General features: G+C 36.5%; 3 protein-coding genes and 1 non-coding gene across 5 annotated transcripts; 1 reads left to right on the top strand and 3 right to left on the bottom strand.

Moving 5' to 3' along the window:
* The first annotated feature begins 1,002 nt into the window (after positions 1-1,002).
* TRNAD-GUC (transfer RNA aspartic acid (anticodon GUC)) lies at positions 1,003-1,074 on the top strand. Its single transcript has one exon. It is a non-coding gene; the product is annotated as a tRNA-Asp (tRNA).
* A 1,305-nt stretch (positions 1,075-2,379) lies between these two features.
* Positions 2,380-4,008, bottom strand: LOC140011412 (geranylgeranyl pyrophosphate synthase, chloroplastic-like). Its single transcript, XM_072060216.1, has one exon. It carries the CDS (start codon positions 3,664-3,666, stop codon positions 2,506-2,508), a length of 1,161 nt encoding a protein of 386 aa, XP_071916317.1. The 5' UTR covers positions 3,667-4,008; the 3' UTR covers positions 2,380-2,505.
* Positions 4,009-7,265: 3,257 nt separating this feature from the next.
* LOC140011173 (dolichyl-diphosphooligosaccharide--protein glycosyltransferase 48 kDa subunit-like) lies at positions 7,266-11,322 on the bottom strand. Its single transcript, XM_072059737.1, has 13 exons — positions 10,842-11,322; positions 10,612-10,748; positions 9,934-10,059; positions 9,671-9,724; positions 9,469-9,582; positions 9,084-9,139; positions 8,952-8,993; positions 8,755-8,830; positions 8,561-8,632; positions 8,330-8,455; positions 8,138-8,242; positions 7,691-7,774; positions 7,266-7,598 (listed from the first exon to the last, which is right to left on the bottom strand). The coding sequence occupies exons 1-13, from the start codon at positions 11,125-11,127 to the stop codon at positions 7,551-7,553; spliced, it is 1,326 nt and encodes a 441-aa protein (XP_071915838.1). The 5' UTR covers positions 11,128-11,322; the 3' UTR covers positions 7,266-7,550.
* A 1,516-nt stretch (positions 11,323-12,838) lies between these two features.
* Positions 12,839-16,858, bottom strand: LOC140011198 (uncharacterized). Of its 2 annotated transcripts, XM_072059872.1 has the most exons (5): positions 16,355-16,858; positions 14,939-15,132; positions 14,509-14,782; positions 14,148-14,323; positions 12,839-13,650 (listed from the first exon to the last, which is right to left on the bottom strand). In XM_072059872.1, the coding sequence occupies exons 1-5, from the start codon at positions 16,438-16,440 to the stop codon at positions 13,052-13,054; spliced, it is 1,329 nt and encodes a 442-aa protein (XP_071915973.1). In that variant the 5' UTR covers positions 16,441-16,858; the 3' UTR covers positions 12,839-13,051. The 2 variants fall into 2 exon arrangements, with proteins under 2 accessions (XP_071915973.1, XP_071915972.1); XM_072059871.1 differs by having other exon boundaries at positions 14,509-15,132; positions 16,355-16,856.
* Between the last annotated feature and the right edge of the window lie 8,844 nt (positions 16,859-25,702).

Consider the following 25,702-nt stretch of genomic DNA (forward strand, 5'->3'; position numbering starts at 1 on the left):
GAGAAGGGCTCATCCCTGAAACAGGACACCATGACACGCTTGCTCCTAACAACTGATGAGAAACGGCTAATATTCCAATGAATCAGACATTGCCAGCCATTTAGTTGTTCTGCTTTAAGATAGATAGCTGTAAAACCGTCCATAGTAAACTTATCATACTATTGAACTATCTTGCGGAGATTCCGGATGTGTATGATCGTGTCCAACAAGGTAAAGAGAAGTTCTTGCTTATATTCGTCCGTCCCATGATTACACTCCTCTCTTTTATATACTTCAGCATGCCAAGATCAAATGATCAGAAACTCAGTCAGCTATGAACAGAATAACTTCCTTCCAACCTCAGATTCTGATTTACACTTCAAAGACTTGGAGAGAAACCAACGTGGATCATCCATGCAGCCAAATACTAGTGTGAATCTTGTATAGCATAACTTGTACAATAAATTTACATATTCTATTTAAATGCAGATTATTATTTCTCAAGAACTTACACTACTGTTTTGATAAAATTTACATTAGTCCTCAAATATCATGGTTTACAAGGGGAATCGGTAAAACTGCAGTTCGGATGGCGCAAGCCATCTATCTGGTCATGAAGCTTCAGGGGATACGTTAAAAATCACATATTTTTCCTAGAACAAGAGAAACTAAGAGAAGAAATTACTTGCATTTATATTTGACAATATTAGCCAACCAAAGGCAGGTTATAAAGTTGTATAAAATAAAATTCTGTATCTTGTTTGTATCACGAACACCCGCATGCCATGCCATGGGGGAAAAGGCAAAAAGAAATTGCAGATTCAAAAGGGCAAAACGGGTTTCTTACTGGAGCCTTCAAAAGAGGCTATCGTTGGTTTCGCCCGACAGAGTTTATCTATCTGATTCCAAAAGGTTGGAAGGTGAGCCCGGCTGTCCACCCACTCACTCAAATTTTTGTTTTTTGATTCGTTGGAATTTGGAATACACAATTTTAAGCGAAAGTAGTTGCAATAGAATCAATAAGTCGTTGTAGTATAGTGGTGAGTATTCCCGCCTGTCACGCGGGTGACCCGGGTTCGATCCCCGGCAACGGCGATATTGAGAAACTTTTTGCTTCGATGAAGACTTGACTTTTGCCAGGCCATAGAAGTTGGGCTGGGCCGGAGCATTTCTATATCGCCTCGATTTATCGACAAGTTGGACTTCGAGGACAACTCTGAGATTGTTGTGAGGGCTAGCCTAACAAGAGTACAAAAAGGATGGATGATATTTATTGCAAAGGGGTTCTTTGATTTGGAGAAAGGAAAGGGGGGGGGGGGGGGGGGGAGGAGCACGCGTTCCACGAGGGTCTTTGATTGAATTAAATTTGGTTGAATTTATTTTAGTTAAATGGTTCTTGATTTGGTGCCCATACACACCTCGGAATTAAATTTGCGCTTTTCCTTGTTGAGAACGACGACTTGAATCAAAACAGAACACTACTATCACGGCAACGAAAAGGCAAATATGATTGATGGCCACAGATAGCTGAAGAATCTTTTACATTCGAGCAAAAGACCAAGACAACGAACGAGATTTCGGATGACAAGGACATGATTTATATGAACTGCTTTTGCAAAGTGCAAGATTCACGATACAAGGAAGAAGTAAATACAATACAAGGGCTTAGTTATGAATCTTGGTCTGCCTCAAAGCTTATGCAGGAGTCGAATACAAGCCAGCCATCTTGTGGCTTGTGCTGAAAATTCCTTTGATCATTTGCACATTGGCTTTTTCTACTCGACTTGAATGCTATAATTATTCAGTTTCATCTCTTTCCTTTCAAAGTTTCAAGGAACACGGTCTCTTTTACTCATTGTTTTACTTGCGCGATTGAATTGGAATTGGGAAGAGAGATAATTTTTTTTTTTAAAAAAAAAACAGAATTGTATAGAATGATCATTAAAGTCAAAGGTATGCTTATTTTGGTGCAGGGTTTCGTCGGCGGGATCTAGATGGAATAAACTAATGAATCAGCAAAACGTCCCTTTTATTAGTGGATTGAGATTTGAACATTTTGCGTGGTTATATCATATGCCCATCTGATGATAATGAATGATAAAGAATTAGTAGTGTCTAAGAGCTGGTGAAGCTCTAAATTTTTACTAATTTCTGATGCTGATAAAGCCTTCTCCAGGTTTAAAGGTTGAATAAACTGGTTAGAAAAGAATAGAAGAAGCGTCCAACTACTTTATGCATGCTCCACTCAGCTGGGGAGATATAGCTCGGTTGCTCTTGCAATTGGGTCATTGCGTGTTTAAGGGTTAAACAAAATAACACAAGATTTTACTTCGGGGACAAAGACAGAGGCTTCAAAAGAACAATTAAATTGACGGTCTTCAACTCTCCATTCAAGAAATGTGCAAGAATGCAAGCTGAATTTGAAATCTTTTGATATCATAAACGCAATACATTAAGCACGGAATATTTTACTAATTACTGTAGTATAGAATTTCATTGAAGACAAGAAGTTGTTCATATGATTCATCAATTATCCCGGTAAGCAATGTAACTGGCTAAAGCAATCAAAGGAGCAGCCTTCTCAGGATCAAATTCAGCTAGTTGATCTTGAGCTTCTCTATTCAACTTCTCAGCAAACTCTCTAGACTTCTCAATCCCAAGTAGCTTAGGATAAGTGGTCTTATCAGCCACCAAGTCCTTCCCCGCTGTCTTTCCCAGTTCCTGAGAAGATTTAGTCACGTCAAGAATATCATCCACGACCTGAAACAACAATCCAATACACCTAGCAAACTTTCTTAATTTGGCAACTTGCTCAGCATTTGCACCGCCCAAAATTGCCCCCATGACTACAGAACCCTCCAACAAAGCTGCAGTCTTGTGAACATGGATAAACTCCAAATGCTCCAACCCCACATCGGACATCCCCTCAGAGCATATATCAACCATCTGTCCTGCAACCAGTCCTTCACAACCAATAGACCTGGCCAACTCACCAATCACTCTCACAATTCTTTCAGAAGGAACCCCTTTTGTTGCAGTAGCTATATATTCGAAAGAGAATGCAAGAAGCGCATCCCCTGCTAAAACAGCCACATCTTCACCAAAGGCCTTATGGTTTGTGGGCTTCCCTCTCCTCAAATCATCGTTATCCATGCATGGAAGATCATCATGCATCAAGGACATAGTATGAATCATCTCAGCAGCACAAGCAGAAGGCATGGCAACAGATTCTTGTCCACCAAAAAGCTCACAAGCTGCAATACAGAGCATGGGGCGGACTCTCTTCCCACCAGCAAGAAGTGAATACCTCATGGACTCATGAATCTTCAAAGGGTCCCTGAGCAAAACTGCTTCTTCCAAGGCCTTATTCACAGAATCAGCTTTTTGAAGCACATAGGCCTTAAAATCGAATGAAGGTGAAGTTGGAAAAATCTGGTCTTCTTTACTTTTGCTGCTCTCTGCCTGGGGAGCATTTGTTTGTTCTTTGGTTAGAATGGCAGCAATGGAGAAAGAGGAGAAAGGAATGGCTGTTTTTATGATGGGATTTGGGAGGAAGATAGAGAAGGGAAGCTTGTTCTTGAGAGGGTGATAAAGATAGGAGTTAGCAGAATTGTGTCTGCTGCTTGTAAGATTATTGTAAATCGAAGGGGTTTGTACCCATGTTGCACTTGAATTCACAAGGCTCATTTTCTTCTTAATTAGTAGCAAGGATTTGGCTTCACTTCTTTCTGTATGAAGAGAGACGCAGATGAAAGCAGAACACTAGAATTCAGCAATTAAAAGGTTGGAGGATTTTAAGAATTTCTCGTGGGTTGCAAAATGAGTTGTCTAATTGTGCGTATTTCTATATGTTGCATGAATGAATGAAGAAGAACCTTGATTTGGTGGCTGAGAAGAGAAGAGAAGGAAGTCAATCTAGAGAAAGAGAAAGTGGGAAGTGGAGTTAAAAAGGGTGGGGGAATGGGTCGGGTTTGGCAAACTTGGGAGGATATTCCGCCATTGCGTTTCATACATTTCGGGAAGGAGGATAATGACAGATGGCCCTCCGACGTTGGAGATAATCCTTGATGAAATGCTAGACTTGCCCAACTTTTATTTTTCCAGCTAATTGACTAGTATTTTGAAAACGCGCAATAATTGGACTCCAATGTCAGAATCCAATAACGCATTGTCTCATTTGATTTAAGGGTTTAATCAACAGGTGTTTAATGAAAATTGGTTTTGGAAGAGTCTCAATTTTTACCTTTTTTTTTTATTATTATTGATTTGAGGCAGTTCTAAATGTGAAGATACAGATATAAATGACAGTACATGCATTGCATTTATATGGTAAGAAAATCTTGGTGGGAGAAAAGAATATTTGTTATTAATTTGATAAATTGCGCTTGTTAACCTGTTATGAACTTATTATCCCAAAAAAGAACAGAAAATCTTGGTAATTAATTGTCTTTCTTTCTTTTACTTCAAAATATACATATGTATATGTATGTATGTATGTATAAGCAAGCACCTAATTAATAGTTTATTCAGGCCTTGTAACAGGTACATGTTGAATCGTGAGTAATTATTTCCGAGGGTTTTATTTACTCACTGTATTTTAAGATCTCGAATCAAGGTCTTTAAGTGCCCAAACAGTGGGGGAACTGTATGGTTTCCGGTGGGATTAGAGGCAAATCAGTTTAACGTGATCAAGTAGGAAAGAGGGGCCGTTTTCCCACTTGTTTAAGGGGAAGCAACCTGTGTCGTCTAATCCCATGCGATTCAAGTATTCAAAATTCTGTGCACTTCACCAATTTAATGATATGATATTGATGGGCACAGCGTTTTTCTGTCACTTTTTAGAGTGGGATCCATGCATATCCGGACTCTGTGCGAGGAAGAGAGCTTGATTAGGACTAATTTCTATTGGTTCGGGCAGGGGGGGTCACTAACTCGCTACAACCACCAACATGACAAGGAAGCTTAGCTTTGAAAGGATACACTGTACATACACTTGACCAAGACGCACAAACAACACAATTCAATGAAAAGCCAAGGAAGGGCCCGGCATCAAAGCCTGGCTCTGCCTCTCATTTACTATTTTTGGGCCCGGCATTTTGGTCATGAGATTTGGCATGTAAAACGCCATACTATCAAACTCGTGGACCGGGGAAAGGGGAGGGGGGGGGGGGGAGGGTGTTCCGAAAATGATTGATTAATTATGCTGTTCTTTTTATTTTTATTTAATAGCAACAATCTACTCTACTTCTACTTCTATACTATAAAAGAGGGAGAATTTAATTGAGTTTACAGAGGCATTTAAGACAGCCTTCAAACCAGACAACCTTCTGAAATTTTTAACAAAAGGATGCACTGTATTTTCCCTTAATGCGTCGGGTTCCTTACTGTTTCGAGTCGAATTTGAACTCCCGAACCATCAGCCGCCTGCATGATTTGTCGATGAATGACGAAACTTAGCAGATCTCATGAAACATACACCTCCTCATGTGTGATGTGGGCATGATAAGAACTCAGTTTGGATTCCTCATTTTTTTGGAAAACAAATTTTTGTTTTTTTATATATATAATGCTACAATAATACACAAACAAAAATAACTATAAAAATATCACATTCATACAATATATTAAAATCAACTCCAAATATACAAAAAAAATTTAAAATAAATAAAATCTACACCATTTTCTTCTTACACCTATTACTATCACCCACCAACGCCACCCTTACCCATCACCGCCACCATCCCCTTCTTTTTCCTCTTTCCTCTCTCTCCCTCTTCCTTCTCCTCTTTTCTACCTTTTCTCTCCCTTTTCCTGCCACACCCCACCCCTTCCTTTCCCCTTCCTATGATTTGGCCATGATGTTGTTATCACAAGCCTTGATTTGGTCTCAGCTAAATTGGGAAGGGGGGAAAGGGAGGGGAGGAAAGAAATAAAGGAAAAACATAGGAGGAGAAGAAGAGAAGGAGGAGTAAGAGGAAGGGGGAGGAGGGAGAAGGAGGAAGAAAGAAAGGGGATGGTGGCGATGATAGGTTAAAAAATAATACAAAAACTTTTAAACTTTAAAAATATTTTAAAAACACCTCCAAAAACTTTCTAAAAAACTCCCCCAAAATACCTTAAAATATATTTTAAAAAAATACCTTAAAAAACTTCGTGAAAAATATTTACATAAAATATTTTTTATATACACTATTCTAGTAAAATATTTTAAAAATATGTCTAAAAACATTTAATCGAAATGGATACAAGCTTATTGCCGCGTTGCCAAGAAGCTTGTTTATAAGCCTTTTTTTGTTGGTGGGGGTTGGGGGGGGGGGGGCGATGGGGAATGCATGTTTACAAGCCTATGTTTGTATACGCGGTGCGATGCACGTGTAAACAAACTCGGAACATTTTTTTAAGGCCGTAGCATAAATGCAATTGAAGACAAAAATGTCAAATTCGCAATGGTGAACCCTTTACTTCACCAGCCGACACGTGGGACGTGATTTTGTCCCTCACAGCCCAACGCCTGGACCACCAATCCCATGAGGCCATCCACGACCAAACCTATATCTATAAAAAAGAAAACGGCAGAGATGGGTTAGGTCCTCATTGGCGCTTCGGGTTAGGAAGATATCCAAAAAATCTGGACCAGAATTTCGTCTTAAACTAATGATCCCCGCGTTGCATGCAGCAGGCCCGTTACTACTTTGGTACTCAACACTGACCCGAGTAATTATTGTGTAAAGCAATGGAAAACCGAAAACCAGCCGAAACACGTTTTTCTCGCTTTTGATTTCTAAAGCCATGCCGCCGGACTGCCTCTCTTCACGCTATTTTCACACCTGGCGGCGATGCGGCTATTTTGTTTTAGAAGACAGAAAGGACAGAACATGTCAGTGGACGGAGGCAAAGTTACAAGTGCAATTAAACTCAAAACCCCCATACATACAGCAGAAAACAATACAACATTATACGCTTTTCTCTCTCGTTAGATCCATCACTGTAGGCGTAGGGTAACCCCCGCAACATTAGCAGTCACACGAATGATGTAAAAGATCAAAATTTACCAGCATAAAGAGTAAACCGGAGATCATACGTCCACCCCATCCAATAATGCACATTCCTCTTGGATATTCAAACCCCTTCTTTATCATAGATTTTAAAATCCTCCCTTTCCCATACTTCATGGTCAGGTTTTCTGAACTCCCGTCTTTCCCCTTCTTAATTCCCCTTTCTTTGTTGTGAGTCTTAAAACTCCCCTTTCACCTTCCCATTGTAAGGTTCAAAATGTCCCTCAAATCTTTAAAATCGAAATATTCAATTGCATTGCTAAAACACATAGTATCATAACATATTTGCTGCCGGTTTCTCGTTCATCCTGCTATAACGTAACTACGATGAATTAGGCATTTCCACAAAATGGATACAATCAAACGTGCCTCGACTATAACAATTAAGTTAGTACATTTGCTGTAGATGTAAACGCAAAAAATTCCTCTCTTTTACCCATGAATAAAATGGCCTAACATGGAAAAAGGCGCCAGATAGTATTCTGAATTACGGACAAAAGACTTCCTCAAAGTCATTTACTTGCTGTAGAGGTATACAATACTGAAGATGAAGAAACCAAGCATCTGCAGTCAGCAAAATTTGCAGTCAGCCAAGAATTCAGATTCATTCCACACAGAGAGAGAGAGAGAGAGAGAGAGAGAGATGGAGAGAGTACCGTGGAAAATGATGCTCCATAGTAAGGGAAAGCCGTTGTTATAAATCTTTCATATTCATTATGCCTAAATGGTCGTACCGGAATCTGCAAAAGATACAAGGATCTCAGTGCTTAAGATAAACAAGGAAACTTTGTTGAATATGGACCCCACAGCAAGACATTAACTTATTTGCTCTACACACTGTCATAAATAAACTATACAACAGTTAATCATGCAACTCAGATACCCAACTCTTGCCCCTTCTCAATTTTCTTAACCAGTAATGGAGGCTTTTTTTGCAAATTAAGCTTGACATAGTTTCTATTACGTTGCCGTGTCAGTCAATTATGTATAGCTTAGCTCTGTTTATGATTACCAACAACCAGTTTTCAAAGGATCAACCTAACTGCAATTGCCTTTCCAGAAATCATCATAAGGACTTTTCCACAGTAAGACTGCTAACTTACCTGCTTAGAAAGTGATAAGCTTGTATAGCCAAGCCTCTGATACTCAATCTTGAATTGAAAAACTCCATAAACATCTGGCACCTTAAATGAAGTATGATATAGCCCCTGCAAAGGCAGTTTACCAGGTAATGTATGTAAAAGACAGGATAACAACATCCAGTATAGAAATCCCAGCGGTTGTGAAATGGTTACCTTCTCATTGGTTGACAAGGTTTTTAACACATAAGGACTCATCATATAGAATTGCACCTGCACATCATTTGCAACATATGGCTCCCACCGTGTTCCAGACCACTCATATATCTCAACAAAATACTCCTGCAAAAAGACAATAGGTTGAAGGAAGTCTAGTTGGTATATTCTTCTTTTCTCATACTAAAGACACAGCATACAAAGTAAATGCCTACTACTACAAAGCATTACCAAGTCATCATTTATCCTGTAAATCGCAGGTTCATCTGATTCACCAACTTTATGGTGTCTAACATTGACAGCCTGAGGCAATAAGATTCATGACAAACCAAAAAGAAACTTGGTCATAAACAATAACTTCATATTAGCAACACAGAAATCAAAGTTGGTGATGAGTATTTCTGGACATGCATTTTAGAACTCACCTTGAGGTGTCCCCTTTCATGGAAAACCCACTTGCTAACTTCAACCACAAAGCGTTCATTACCAGATTTATCAAACCTGTTAACAACAGCAGTGTTTTGAAATCAGAGACAGGTAAAGATATGTGTATAAATAAAAACAACCTTCAAGCTAACTGAAGAAAGAGAAGTCGAAGAAGATAATGAAGAGATTCACCCACTTCTTTGAATGTCCAGCTCTCTGAACACCTGCTCTTAACAATCTGAAACACATAAAGAATTAGATTTTATCAGTCTAAACAAGCATGTATGAGGATAGAAGGTTCAGAAAGAAACGAGCATCGTCAAAATACCTATTACTGAACAGTTCCAATGAGCCAGAAATCAAAACTCGTGCATTATTCCTGGCCTGCAAATTCGAAAGCGCATGTCTAGTTATAGAGAAACAAACTTTAATACAATGTATGCTTTGTAAGAAAACCATTACATATCTCAAAAACTTTGTCCTTCCAATTATACTCTGCTGGGAGTTTTTTGCTTTTTAAGATCTCTTTTTAGGCTTCACAGCATCAGAGGAGGTTTACATACATGGAATTCCCAGAGGAAAAGCACCTCCAAACATTAAATAGCACAACCAGATAAAGTCTGAAGATATTTCTATGACAAATTATCACAATCCACTTTGATCATACATCTAGATAAATGAAAGTTACTAAACAAGCAATGCAAAGAACATACCTGCAGAACTGAAACTAATGAAATAGCAGATCCAGAAAGAGACGGAGGGGTTGACAACTTTGAGTTAGGATTGGCAGAATATGCTGTAGAAGAGGCCGAAAGCACCTTCAGAACCTACAAATGAAAAAAAATGAATTTGCAAATTGATCTTGAAGCAGAATCAAGTTGAGTGAAGCAAAAGACAATTGCAGCCTAAAATTACCAAATTATTTTCTGGGTTCAGCGAGTGACCAATCCCTTTGAAAAGTATAGGTGCCTGTTGCACATATTAAAGAGAACATTCAATTACTTGAAAACACTAACTGCGAGAAGTTAAGTTCCAAATAATCAGATGTCATGAAGTCCAATGTAGTGAAGCCAAACACAGCACGAAATGTATTAAGCCACAATAGTCATGCGATCATGGAATATACAGATGTTAGAACTCAACTCAAGCACAACTTAAGAAGGAGACTCATAACTGACCTCAATCTTTTCTTTACCCAAAATAACTTCAGATTGGATAAGTTCATCAGAGACAATCAATGTATGATCTCCCTCAGTATCTGAGACAGCATAGCTTGTGTGATCAATAACCACAGCAGAAGGATCCTATGAAATGGGATAAGTGATATTGTTTCAATAGAATATTTTAGCATGGTTAAAAGAAAATTTTAAAAAAAAACTCAAATGAAAATAGTGAGATGCAGTACCAAAACAAGAAAATATATAATTTCATTAAACACGATAATGAACATGCCAATGTACCAACAGGATCATAAATGGCAGCACAGTGCATAGAGATGCAACTTTTTACAACTCGAACAAACCTTCATATTGAATCAAAAGGTTTATAAAATGTTTAGATAATGGACATATACAACAATTTCAGCTGCCCAACTCAGATTCCTAACTGACAGCTAAAACCGATAACAGTAGATCCAAGCAACTTTATCTCATACTTTAGTAAAACCTGCCACTACAACAATCGATTAAAATGGCATCAAATAACAAAAATGCAGTTTCTAAGACAACCATCTGTTGATAATCCTTAAGCACATCTAATTTTCCATTCCATGTCCAATTTTCCACGTCCACAGCAATATCAGACCGATATGCACGAATTAGAATTAGTAAAATGATCAAGCATGTGCTCCTCTATACCTCGTCGAAATCCGCACCGCACTCAGCGGCAATGTTACGGATCAAATCGGAGGCATTGGAATCGGCGGCCACAATGACGTCATGACCAGAGTCAACAAAGCTCAAGACCGCCGCCAAATCCAACGAACCTCCAAACCCTATTAACAAAAACAATTTCAATAATTCCGATACTAAGAATAAAATTCAAGTACACACGGATGACACCATTAAGATTAAGTTAACTGACTTACGCTCGGTGGTGGGAGCGAATAGAATCAATCCATCGTACAAGTACTGGCCGTAGCGCTGAAGGGTCAATTTGGGATCATCGGCGAGCTTGAAATCGAGGTCAAAACCGCGGCTCTGAAGAGAACTAAAGAAGATGGAGTGGGAGGATTTGAGTGAAACGTCATCCAGCAAAACTAAAATGCGCCGATCGGTAGGGTTTTCGGCGGAGAATGCGAGAGTTAAGATTGGAAGCAATGAGATCGAAGAGAAGAAAATGAGTGATAATTGGAATAATTTGAGATTTCTCATAGTTTTTCCCTTCTTTATTTTTCTCCCCTAGATCCAGTCCCCCTTAGCTGCTGTGGAGTCAAGAGCTGAATTGGTGTTTGGATTGGCAGTGGGGAGAAGCTGGAGATGAACTGAGGAGAGTGTGAATTCACTGTTTTACTGCTGCTTTCTCATTGGTTTTTCCCTTTTTTTCCTCTCTCACAACGCATTCTCATTGGTTATAAAAGAAATTATTACGTAGTACTAATACAATTGGACAGGGGCACTTCTGTCTTTTCAATCAGGTTAAAACCCTTTCGTTTTCCTTCTTAGAGTACAACATGGATACGGGCACAAACGGTTGCTGGTTGTCCTCATTTTGCACTGCGCGTAACATTGGTTAAACACGATGTAACTTTTTTTTCACAGGATGTATTTTCAGAACAGATAGTGATGAGTCCCACACTTGGCGTGAAAATCGAGTTACATGATGTAATCTCAGCCGCACAAAATTTTGAGAGTAAATCTTGGCCCTTAACCGTGCAGGGACGGTCATACTGACCGTCCCTGCCCCAAATCCCTACAACATCGACGGACACCGGTTTCGCTGAACCTTTTTTTTTTAAAATTATTTTCTAGCAAAGAACGGATTGAGATTTAAGAAGTGGAGATAGAAAATGGTGACAAAAATAGTGGTGAAAAAGTTATTGGACTGAAATTAATATTCCGTTGATTTTTTATTGAAAATTTACGTGAAAAGGTTGCGTCCGACCGTCTAACGGAAATTTTTGTGAAAAGGTCTGATGCTTGGTAGGATTGGATGGTCTTCTAGTACCAGGCCTCGGTCGTTTTAAAAGAGCAGCCCGATCTTCTATTCTACAGCCTGTGTCATTCTCTATCATATATTTTATTGTATTGCTATTTCTTCTATACAAATATCATATTTTAGTTCTTTTTTATTTCCTTAAGATCCAATAATTATTAACTAAGTAATATACAAAATTTAACAAACTCAAAAAATTAAAATGCATAAAAAAATGAGATTTTTTTTTGAATTTTCTGCTGTATTTTTAAATTTTTTATTATATATTACTTTTTTAAAATTGTTGTATTTATTTTTTATTCAATTAATAATTATTGGATCTTAAGGAAACAAAAAAGAACTAAAATATGGTGTTTGTATAGGAGAAATAGCAATATAATAAAACATGGAATAGAGAATAGCACAGGGTGTGGGACGGAAGATCCGTAGCGCATTTTCCCTCTAATAATCAATCGTACAAATCCTTTTCTCTTTTGTGCTACTTGATGAAGTAACTGAATCCAAGTGTACATTATTAGGCGTTCTATTATGTTGCAGAATTTGCTGTTTCATCTCTCATTTCTACTGCGGGAGTCAGCACCAAAGGATATCAGGCTCCACCTGATAGTCATTGATCTTCTTTAGCATTGACTTGTATTCTAACCTCCTAATTGACCCTCCCTCTCTTCTAAGACCTGGCTGCCCGACTGGGATTTCAGTTCTCGAGTATAGTAGCCAGATTTTGTTTATTTGAAATCAGCAGCCAAAACTAGTGGCGCAGAGACTACTGCAGACCACCATCAGCTCCGAAGATGCAGCAAGTTTATTTTCGCTGTTCTGCAGCCAAAACTGGTAATTATTGCGACGAGACCACCATCAGATCCATATGTGCAGCAAGCCCATTTTCGTCCAGGGCCAGAGGCTATAACTAGCATGCAGTGCACTTCGGTATACCTCTCGGACTTGCATGTATTCATGGTAGTAAAATCTACCAAAATTACCAATCTATTCTTACATCCATGTTGCTGATAAGGTTTTGAATGAGATCTCAATGATAGAGAGTTCACACACATCATGCCAATGTGGAACGTAAAAAGTATGGATTTCAGTTGTCAAAAAGAAATAATGCTTCAAAAGAATAAGCCAGCAATGTCGGTGAATCTGTCATATCATCTCTGCTTCTTTTGTGGCTGCAATTCTAGCATTTTCTCGGTCATGCCTGAAATTCCAATACAAAGGTGTGTAAAATAAACTGCACAAACCAAATGGAACTGCCATCATGGAGAAAAGCCCTTTTGACAAAGCTAATGCTTCTCTTCCGGACCCTACGACAGGATCAACAGACTTTGCATCGTAGCCGTACATCTTTTCTGCAAGAATTCCAACCACAGGAGCTGCAAAAGAAGAAAAGGATACTTCGAAAGCTCGATCAAATGCATAAATCATGGTCCGATGTTTCACAGGCACAACCTCAGCAAACATTGGACCATTTGTAGCAGTAGCACACCAGCTAATGGTAAGGCCCATCAAGAAGAGTGTGGCAGCATATGTCGAATAGCTGCTCACAGACTGCGGGACAACTCTCAGAAGGAACCATGAGAATGGAATGCCCATGAAAGCAGAGAACTGAGCGCACATGACGCGCCCTGAATGTGGGTACAAGCGTGACATTTGATCTGCAATTATTCCACCAACAAAAGAGCCCAGTGCACATCCACCGGCAAAGAGACCAACAAGGGCTGCTGAACTATTGTGATCAAAACCTGCAGAAGAATTTGCAAAAGATTCTCTACGTCAAGCAAGAATCATTTGCAATAGATCTCTATGACAAGCAAATAGACCATAAAATTAATTTTAGCACCTTAAACCCAAAAACAATCGTTTGTGGTTAGTGAATTGTGTGTGGTAGCCTCGCAGCCAGTTGGGGGAAGGGGGCCTTATTCATTTATCCATATCGATTGGAAGGAGGAGAGGCAAAAAAATTGTCTTAAATCCCAGGCTTTTTTTCTTTTATTTTAATTATGTAAGGTAGATCCCATCCCGGCTCATATCTCCTCCTAAACGTACTACAAGCAACTTCTCTATCCTCATAGTTGAATTCCCAAAAGTTTCAATGCATAACACCTCAAAGTGCAGAGGTAGGAAATCAAACCAATTCAATTTCAGAAAAAATGAAGAAAGGACCATAATTACGTGGATCTGAAGGTGTAATAATAGGAATCAACAGGCAAAAACGATGGGTACTGCATGTCAAGATTACCAATTAGTTCAAACCAAAGCGTCAAAAATACTAGGGCCGTCCAAGGCAGTGAACCAACAACACCCTGCAACACAATGTATTGAAAAGTGGGAACTCTTGTAACAGTTTTCATTGCTTGCCATGATTCCACCCAAATTGATACTGAGTTAGCATTTCCCTTATCCATCACCTCATCCCTAAACCAGAAAGGAAATCAAATTATTGCACGGTGGGAGAAAGCTTGACAGCAAACCATCAACAGATGACTGCATGAAATGATTTTCTATGTACTTGAAGTGAAGGCAGAAAAAAAAGAGGGGCAGACAATGAGGTATTTGACATATTCGGCACCCACAAAGATACAGGGTGAAGTAGCTTGTACCTTGACAAAGCCTTGCCTGTATCATGGTCAGCAGTAGTTCTTCTTCTTGGGTCAGCAACAAATGCATGAACAAGAAAAGCAATCAAACAACTCAGCATTGCCATCACCATGAAAGCAAATCTCCATCCAGGTATACCCCAGAAATCATGACCGGCCATAACTGTAGCAATAGCTCCCCCTCCTATACCGCCCACAGTCCCAACAAGATTTAGAAACCCAAAGCCAGTCCCTCTCGCACCATCCACATAGCTATCGGCAATGAAGGACTGAAGTGCTGGAATCACAATAGCCAGTCCAAAACCATTTACTGCTCTCCAGAATGCAACTTGCAAAAAATACTTGCTAATACCTACTGCAGCTGTTGACAAGGCCCAGCACAGAGTGCCAACTGCAAGAACAGTAGGGCGGTCATAATTAATGGCTAATATACCTGCAACTGGTGAAGCCAGTCCCTGAATGAAGTTGCGTACAAAAGTCAGATAACCAAGATCAGATGGCCCGGCAGAAAAAGCTTCGCTGACTTCTTTGTAAACAGATGGAAGGAGATTTTCATCAGCTCGCTCCATTATAGCAGCCATGTTAATGATAATCAGCGACAGGGAAATCCCAAAAAGTGTCCTGGTTCTGTAATTGGAAATGTGACCAAATTAAGTACAGAGAACAAGTACCTTGTATAAACAGCCAAAATTGACATTCCATCAGGCCACCAAGCGTATTTACTTGAAGAGATATTGTGAACAATGATGGTATGATAAAATTCCTCAATAAGAATTGGCATCTCGACTTCACGGGCAATAGTGAGAAAATAGATTTTAAATAAATAAGTGGATGACATAATTACCATACTGATACTCTTAGAAACTAAGCAGCTTACATACATGTACAACTGAAAGATCCAGGAGGAAATACCATGATATAGATGCAAAACCAAATCTATACAAGTGAAGTAGATAACAGGAACAACTCTTCAATACTTGATGGTCAATAGGCGACTTGAGAATTTAAAGCAAGCACAAACACTGTAGGTAAAACCTTCCAAACTAGTATATGAGCCTGGTAATGATCTTCACTGCTAGCATTTTTTGAAACCTGTATGCATTATTTAATCAGGCAGACTTCCCTAAAGTAGTAATTCAATTTATTCATGAAGTGCATATTGGTGCTTCTTTCACCTGGTTTCACTAAATTAAGTTGTTTAGCCCCAGCTGCTTCCTCAAGTAAGCACAGATACACAAAATCACTCCACACACACTTCTGTATTATTGGGCAACCTTACATTTCTAAGGGCAGTCAACAATATTATAGATCTCCATTTTCAACAACTACATCCTATTGATCACCTCGATCAGATACGAAAATGCATGCGTACCTCAAATTCAGTGAAATTGGAACAAAATATCACAATTAGACGAGCATATTAGTTCAACAATACTCCACCCTGTCAACTCTTCTAATATAACTCAACTTTGAACTCTTTTCATGGTATTTGACAAGACAAACAGCCCCAAACTCCTAAATAAGCAGGATTCGTAGTAAGCCAAATATCCTCTCTTTTTTTCGTAATATGGATTTTTATGATGCAAATTGCCAAATTCCACACGAATTACGACACATTTTCTTTTCTTGTAGTTAATAAGAACTAGAAAGCATTTCTTTCCTACCGTGCTGATAATTTCTAACCAAGAAGTTAACACTGATAGCATCATATACACCAATCAAACAGTTCTCATACCTTAGTAAGAAAAAATCGTAAAAATTAACATTTAGGACAAACAGGCATTAGCAAAGTAACAAGTTTTAAGAGCTAGAGCTTTTCACACAGTCAAAAATGCCAAGAAACACTTACTTCATTGTGTCTGGGGATCTTGGAAGCAGAGAGTTCGATAGAAAACCGACACGGCGAAGTTTATTGGTCCGAAGGCTTGAGCCCATTAATCAACTAAAGTTTATTCTAAATTTTGGAAAAAAAATACCCAGATAAGAAAACTCCGATCTGGGTTCGCAGCAGCCACTGAAGATCATCAACATGGCAGGGTGATTGTGACGCCGTTGACCCAATATGAAGGCGATGGCGTCACGGAATCCCCTTTTACTTTTTGGCCTCGGGGGAAAATTTTCAAGAACGGATATTAAAGAAAGGTTACTCGAAATTAGTTATTAGAAAATGTCTGTCCAGATTTCAAGATTGTTTATTCAATTTACAGGTACTATTCAGATCAGATGGGATTATAGTTTAGTATTGCAGGTGCAGGCTAACTACAAGTGACTTGAATCATCTTTTGACTGGTGTATCCAATGCACCAATGCGGATGCACTCCATATTTGTTCATGTATACATATAATATGGGTGTACGTTTACTTTTGGTGGGAGGCGTAGGTGGTGGCAGTTTTTGTCGTTTTGATTGGATTGGGTATTTAGGACTGCATCACGGGATTCCTGGATTCTTTTATTCCAACCTGAGATCGGGTCCATTTCATAGGATTTTGCCATTCTCACTATACTCTCCTTGTTCTTCTACTATCATCCATTATTTTTTTTTCATATATAAGATTACAAGAAATTCACAGTAGCAATAATAAAATGAATAAATTTTATTATACTAACAGTGTATGTACGATTACGACTGAATGCACGATATGTATGTAAAATTTGAATTTAAATTTAAATTACGTTTCATACATTTAATAGTAAAAATACACACACTGTCAGTATATAAAAAATTAATCCTAATAAAATAACTCACAATTATATAATACCGTTTATAATTGTAGCATACAGTTCACAATATTGCACTATTATGGTGAGTGCTTTGCCAAATATTAGTACAAAATGTATTAAGAGAAACCTAAATTTGGAAGTCTATAAAAGCCTCTTAATGCATTCAATGCTATAAAAGGATGGACAAGGTTAAAATAGATTCATTTACAATAGCTTTTGGCCTTTTGCTTTTCCTTAAAAAGGACAAAAAAAAAAAATTCCAAACGATAACAAATAAAAAAAGGACAAAAGTTGAAAGGCAGAAAAGTGTTATGAGGAGCGTACTTGCACATTCATCTTATTTCTTAGCCCTTTTGGTTTTGGATGAGCCTATTGATGTCACACATGAAATACTATGATTTTTCTTGTCCAAAAAGAATAAAAGATGATTCCATTGTGCAATTAATGAATTTGTGCAATAATTTATGAATTCATGAAAACTTTTGCAGATTTATTTTGTTGACCCTCCTAGCACAGAGAAAAATAATAATGACTGACCGGGTCTAGACTCTAGAGTCTAGACTAGTTGATATTCTACATAATCAAAATTTCCGTATTTCATTTCTTACGCGTAAAATCTTATGCTCTCTATTTCTACATAGTAGTAATAATAGAAAAGGCCCAACACGTGGTTGTCTTTTGAGCCGTGGATTTCAGCGCCGTTGTTCTGAAAAAGTTTCCCATCCAAACTGAAAAAGAAAAGTCGAGACGAGGCACATTTGAGTTATAAACCCATACGTGGGGATGTGGCGTGTTTGGGCTAAAACTAAAAGGTGGACAAAATTTTAGGTTGGGATCAAGTCTAGCCAAGTTGATTTGTAAATGCCGAAAAATCAGCATTTTTCATTTGTCAAAATGCGGATGATGTTTTGAATGATTTTCTGAAAATTGTGAAAAAGTTGTAATAGCTAATTCTATTTATGGTTTAAATCATTAAATTCATTTTTCTATATTTCCCTTCATTTTAGATCATGAATTAGTAACTACACCTATTTTTTAAAAAATCCCAATTGTGTCCAACTTTCCATTTTTTTGAAGAAAGTTTGTATAACATTAAAGTAATCCGAGTCATATAATCCTTACATTTAAATGATGAAAATATTATTGTGAGTGAGGTCATTAGGTTGTTATATGCCTTGCATTCAGGTTCTAGAGATCAATTAAGGTCAGCTTTCAAACTTCGATGCCTAAGATGCTGTCCCTTTTTTTAAGTCTCACTAATGTGAGTTTTCTTCCCCCATGTTAAGTGTGTTAATTTACAGTAATATTGAATTGTAATTCCCACAATTTGTAAATTAGTATTGAGTTGTGATTTGTGATTTGTTTATGTTACTCTCAGTATTACATTTCTTGTAATCTGAAAAAAAAAAAACCCAACTTATGATAACAAAGCACTCGCATTAGAAGTTTTTTTTTTTTAATAATAATCCACCGCAACCTCAAACCAGACCTTATTTATTTTGCATAATTTTTTTCTGTTAACTAGTGTTTTCTTTTTAAGTCATTGTAACCTCAAACGGGTCTTATTTATTTTGCAAAGTGTTGCTGTTAACCAGTGCCGTCTTCTTGTACCATGTCAAGATTACATCATAACTAGTGGGAATACCCGTGCTATGCACGGTGCTAATATTATTGGAAAAAAAATAAAATGGTGAACAAATAAAGGTGAAAAAATTTTACCAATAAAATTAAAATATAATATCTGTTTAACAATAGTTTGAAATATAATAGAATGTATATATCATTCAAGAACCGTTTTTTTTTTGTTGTATGAGAATTTTTTTTATCATTGTATGAGAATTGTTAACAAAAAAATACAATAGTTAATATATAATAGCATCAATAGAATTTAATACAATTGTGTTGTAATCAAATGAAAAATATGCACCAATTGAATTGTTATTAGCACTCATAGTTAATGAAGTAATCCCTATATAAATATATTTTGATACATGTAGTAATTGGTAATCTATAAAATAAAATAAATTGCTAATCGATAAAATTGCTAAGTTGTCTATAAATAGCATCAATAGAATGTAATACAATTGTATTGTAATCAAACAATTGTAATACAATTGTATTGTATTGTATCTATAGTTGATTTAGCAAGATAGTGCAGCCAAAAAGTATGTATGTAAGATGAGTATGACGATATAAGAAGCTGTATATTTACCATGATCACGCAAAATCATTGGTGATGTGGATACCTGGCGATCTTGAGGACAGTTAGATTTTTCATTTCTTTGATCTAGAAATAAAATATATATTAAATTAAAAATCAATAGTTTATGTATTTATTTTATGTGTAAATAGTGATACATTGTATGAGAACTGTTAACCAAAAAAATACAATAATTAATATAAAAATAGCATCAATAGAATTTAATAGAATTGCATTGTAATCAAATGAAAACAATTACAGAGAAGTGATTACCTGAACTAAGGAATGCAGTTTTAAATGCTCAAAAGTGCCTTGACGATTGCACATATGTCAGGGGCTTTGTGAGTTTTTTGCTCCTCTTGAATCATTTTCTTTTTTCTAATTGTAATATATTACTTGCAGGTGTTAAGTAGGACTTGGCTCTAACCTTTCGTTTAAGTACTTTAAGCAATGAACTATTTATTTCATGAGTTGAATTGTGCTGTTGCTATATAGATGAATCACGTAATTGTAATTGTCATTGTTGATAAATAAAAGAAAGGCTAGAATGCAATTTTGCCAAAAGGATTTCTGACGAAATTAAAAATTAATCCAATTTTAATAATGGGTGTATAGTGCCTTAGTTATTAGTAGTATCTGAATTGTTTTTCTCCAATTATAAACCATTTTTAATTATTTTTTTAAATTATCAAAAAATCTTTTTTTATTTCATGCTCGATCATTTTTGGAATAAAATTATGAAAATAACTATCGTAACACCTATTTTATGTGATAAATGTGTAATAAAAATAATTAAAAAAATTTCAGTAATACAAACAAATAAATTTTTATAATATACAATTTATGTTAGAAATAGTAGAACCCTCAATCATGAACCTATACCATCCGCAATTATATAAGCAAGCAATACCTTTTTATCTTTGCTTTACAGTGTAACAATAAGCAAACAACCATTCATAAGATTTTGTAAAAAATTTTCAGAAATAATGGATGATCAGAAAATCAATGCAATATCATTCATAACAAAAAGCAAAGCAAAAGCAAAACATACTTAAAAGGCAGAGGGGACTGACCTGGAAAATTAAGTCGGCCGCAAGAAGGTTGATTTCTGCTGGAGTTTCTGCACATAATATCTTCCATTACTGCTCACAAAAGGAACAAAATCAATACATTTACAAAATCAATAGAGAACCCAAAACAAATAAGAAACTGAGAGAGAGGGTGAGGGAATTAACTCGATAAGTTAATTAAGTCGATCAGTAAAAGGAGAATTTGTAGGAGTAATTGTAGGAGTAATTGTAGGATGCGTTAAGATAGTGGGATAGTGGGAGTGAGATAGTAGGAATATTGATTGGTGATAAGGTGATAGTGGGATAGTGGGAATATTGAGGTGGGTTATAACCTACTACTTTTTTATGTATTAAAATAAATACAAAAATCTAGAAAAAGTATGACAAGTTTAAAAGGCATTGAGAGGGTTTCTGCTAAAAATCCCTTCCTGAATACATATAGATATAGATAAGCCCCGTTCAATTCTTCTCGAAATTTCATTAAACGTTTTATAGACAGGATGGTAACCCCACATTGGAGCACAAACTCAACATTACATATCCACTGTGGGTGCATTTCTATGGTTTAGAATGAATTGGAGGGTCCTTACTGATAATTGCTTGACATACAATTTTGGGTTTAAAGTGGGTATCATTAGGGGTGTGCATCGAATTCGAATTTGAAAGTTTGAATTAAATTTTTCGGAATTTTGGCAAAAGAATTACCAACTGATTTCGATTTCGAATTCACCAGTTCCGATTTCGATTTCGATTCCGAATTCACCGAATTCGGAAACCTTTTTCTTTTTTTTTTAAAATTTTTTTGTTAGATGTATTGCTATATAATATAAATTTTATATTGCATATATTATAAAAAATATTATAATATATAAATATATTATAAAAAATATTATTATATATATAAATATATATTAACATACATATTATAAAATGATATTGAAATAAAAAATATTATTATATATCAATAAATAACTATAAATATTTATATATATTATAAAACGAAATTGAAATCGAAAATTCCGATTTCGATTTTAAAAACTCCATTACCGAATTCAAACCAAATTTGCATAATTCGAAATCAAAAATTCCGATTTCAGTGCCGCTCCCCCCACCTCTCAAACACCAGCATTTTTCTATGTCATAATAACCACTCAATGAAATTTTGTAAAAATCATTTGTGACATAGCAATATAGCATAGGTTTGTAATTTTAGTCAAGTATGTTGTAGGATTTGCAATTGTTTTGTCAAACCACTAGGGGTGGCAATTCGGGTCCAAATCAGGTTGGCAGGTCGGGTTCGGGTCAACCCGTCAGAAAAATCTGTTGACCCGAACCCGACCCGTCAACCCGTGACGGGTCAGGTATGCTGACCCGAACCCGAAAATTTCAGGTTGACGGGTTGACGGGTCGACCCGAAATGACCCGAAACTTAATTTTAATTTATTAATTTATCACTGTAATTTCTAATAAAATCAATTTCTCACAAAATTAATTACATAATCAAGTAATAAAAATTTAAATAAATAATTCCAAACCAAATCTAAAATAAATTAAACACCGTAAAAGTGTTTTATCCCAAACAAAATATAAAATAAATTAAAACAGTATAAAAGTAAAAAATAATATAATATATTATTTATCCAAATATAATAATTTCAACTTCACACAAATTAAATAAATTCATTTAGGATTAAGTAATTAATGCCTTTGAAAAAAAGAATAACTTAGTTTAGTTAGATAAAATTATTTTTATGTTTATTAAATTATTTTTAATTCGTAAACGGGTCATATCGGGTCACCACGGATTGACCCGAAATCGACCTGTTTTCTTTTCGGGTTCATCGGGTCCAACCCGATTCTGACCCGAATTCACGAAATCTCAACCTAAACCGATTAATTTCGTGTTAGATTCGTGTCGTGTTTTCAGGTCGTGTCGAAAATTGCCACCCCTACAAACCACGACATCAAGGTCCAATTTCAACCGTGTTTGTTTTAATTAGTGCGTGTGTGAGTTTCTTTCAGTTCCTGGAAAAAAAAGGGTCCAATTTCAACAGTGTCGTAATGCAATGTATTAATGTATTTGGACCCTGTCATAATAAGTACGCAATATAACCAAATGAAACCTAGTGAGTGAACCATTTTGTCAATTAACTATCGTCGCCCGGTTAATCCGATCCAATGGCCAAAGTTATCCTTTTCGAAAAATGAATGTGGTCATTTGGGACGAGAGAAGTTTATAGAGGCCCACGTGGGCTTGTTCCAACTTCCAACGCACGCACCCAAAAGGGAACAGCTTAGTCTCGAGACCGGAACAATTAATGGAACGGGCTGTGGTCCCCAAGTAAAGGCACGCCTAATCACACGTGTGGTGGCAGCCAAGTCTTGAAGTGGGCCGAACCAGCTTTCTTTGCCTCCCATCTCTCTCATGTGCCCACCGCCCACCACCCACACGGGCCTTTTAAATGCGGTTCAAGAATCACAATTTTAGAGGGATATTATGAGTAGTATACCATATGATAAAATTAAAAATACTTCACGCATCAGCAAATTTTTAGTTGAGTTTTTAAAGTTTACAGTTGAGCCAACTATTGTTAGAAAATGTTCATCCCAAGTTGTCCCAACAGCACAAGCTAATTTTTTTTTGGTCAAAGATACATCCTTGTGTGACTCAACTAGCGTTTGCTTTGCAAAAAATTTGGACATTTTCTAATAAATGTGCTTTGGGGGTCATTCATAGGAAATAATTTAATTTTATTCAGGCAAGCAATATTGTTCTTTGTCAAGTGCCACTCTTAAAAACTGGTTTTTCAAGACTACATGGTGTATGATCGGTTTAATTAGAACTTGAAGAATTAGCTAATATTTTTTTTTTTTTAAAAAAGGGTATTGATAATTTCATTAAGAATTAGTAAAGGCCTTTTTTGCACAATATGAATGGCTGGGCCGAGCCAAACAACGAACTAGGACTATACAGAGAAATGGTAGGCCCAGGAGCACGTGTTGGATAATCTGAAACGACATCTCAAATGTCCGACTTTGGTCCCGCCAACCCAACAGGTGGGGTCTCCTGTAGCTGGGTTCTGTGTCGCACGTGTGGAGCCGTCTCAGTATTATTTTGGAGTCGGAAAAGATATTATTTTACTATTGTTTTTCTTTTAAAGGTAAATTATGAATATCTGTCCTTGGAGCCTGTAGAAGAGTTTGATTGAGAACAAGGACCTCTTCGGCTTCCCATGTTCCTCGATGGCCCCATTGTCCGTAGCCTAGACTAGGCATGGCCACGGTTCCACTTGGAACCGGGAACCGGACCGGAACCGAACCGTTTGGAACCGGACCAGAACCGGAATCAGAACCGTGGAACCAGAACCGTAGTAGAACCATGGATAAAGGTTCCGGTTCTGGTTCTCTAAAAAAATAGAACCAGAACCAGAACCGCCGGTTCCAGAACCGTTAAAAAATTTAAAAATAATTAATATAAAAAATAATAAAAGTAGAGACATCATGATGACCTTGGTCATCATGATGCCACCACAATTTTTGCTCTCAAATTTTGCTCTTGGGGCTCCTCCTGACTTGCACAAAGGTCCTCAGGCTCTCAACGGAAGAAAGAAACAAAGCAAAGGATAGAAAAAAAACAAGAAAGGTGGCTGCCTGCTAAATTTGACAAATTGGCAAGTTTACAACGTTACAATTCAACGTTGTAATTTTGTCCAAACTTTCAATACAACGTTACAAATTTGAAACGTTACAATACAACGTTCCAAATTTTTAATTTCATTTTGTCCTATAAATAAGACTTGAAATTTTATTTTCTACTACACCAAAATCAATCTTCTCTTTTCCATCTCTAAACTACTCTCAATTTCTTCATCTATTTCCTAATTTTTTCACTTTTATTCTATTTTGCTCCTGTTCACTTATTTATATATTTTACTAATTACTTAATTCTTTTTATTCATCTAATATCTATCATTATAATTTGTAAGTATTAAATTATTACTTACAATTTTTTTTTGCTTATTTGCTATCAAATGGCAAGTTTTGATGGCAGTAGCTCATCTTCAAAATCAAGTAAGCAAAATATTCCTTCAAATGAAGTCTTCAACTTTGATGATTGTCCAACTCAAGAAAGTCAGCATATGACAACCATCCTTGAAGATCAAACAATTGAAGCCGAGGAAAGAAGTGGAAGCAAAACTCCTAAATCTGAAATCTTCACAAAGCACTTCACCAAAGAAATTGACGTCAATGGCAAAAGTCAAGCAAAGTGCAATTATTGTCCAAAAAGTTATCAATACAAAATGGGAGATGGCTATGGAAAGTATCACAAGCATTTGAGAAAGTTTCATCCTCAAGAATTGGGCATCGACAACAAACAAACACAAATTACCGGGTTTGCTACTTCTAACCTTTCTCTATTTCGATTTAGTGAAGAAAGACATAGGAATGAATTAGCAAAAATGATAGCTATTGAACATTTATCTTTTAGTTTTGGAGAAAAGTTGGGTTTTAAGAAATATTGTCAAAATTCTTTAAATCCTCAATTTAAAAATGTTCCTAGAACCACTCTTAGACGAACACTTAAAAATATTTATAATCAAGGAAAAAAAGAGTTAATTCAATTATTCTCAAATTTAGATAGTCGTGTATCTATATGTTCCGATATTTGGAGTGACCATTGGCAAGTACATTCTTATATGGCCATAACTTGTCATTGGATTGATAATGAGTGGAATATACAAAAAAGAGTGCTAGCTTTTCGTATTTTTGATGAATCTCACAATGCTCTAAACATTTTTAAAATGATTAGTATTATTTTGGGAGAATATGGTCTATGTAAAAAAGTTTTTTCAATTGGTTTTGATAATGCATCCGCAAATACCGCTTCTATTGGAGAGTTGCGAGATCTTTGCCAACCTGGATTATGTGGTAAATTTTTTCATATTAGATGTGCATGCCATATTTTAAATTTAGCCGTACAAGATGGTTTACGAGCACTTGAAAATCATATAAAACCTATTAGAAAAGCAATTTCTTATTTATGGGCACACCCTAAATTAATGAAAAAGTGGAGCACTTTTTGTAAAGTCAATGGAAAAAATCCAAAAAGATTTTCAAGAGATGTTCCTACTCGTTGGAATTCAACATTTGAATTACTCAAAGAATCACACAATTATAGTGAATTATTAATTGCATTCTTTGCAA

The sequence above is a fragment of the Coffea arabica genome, chromosome 7e (assembly GCF_036785885.1).
Source record: "Coffea arabica cultivar ET-39 chromosome 7e, Coffea Arabica ET-39 HiFi, whole genome shotgun sequence".
Classification (NCBI taxonomy): domain Eukaryota; kingdom Viridiplantae; phylum Streptophyta; class Magnoliopsida; order Gentianales; family Rubiaceae; genus Coffea; species Coffea arabica.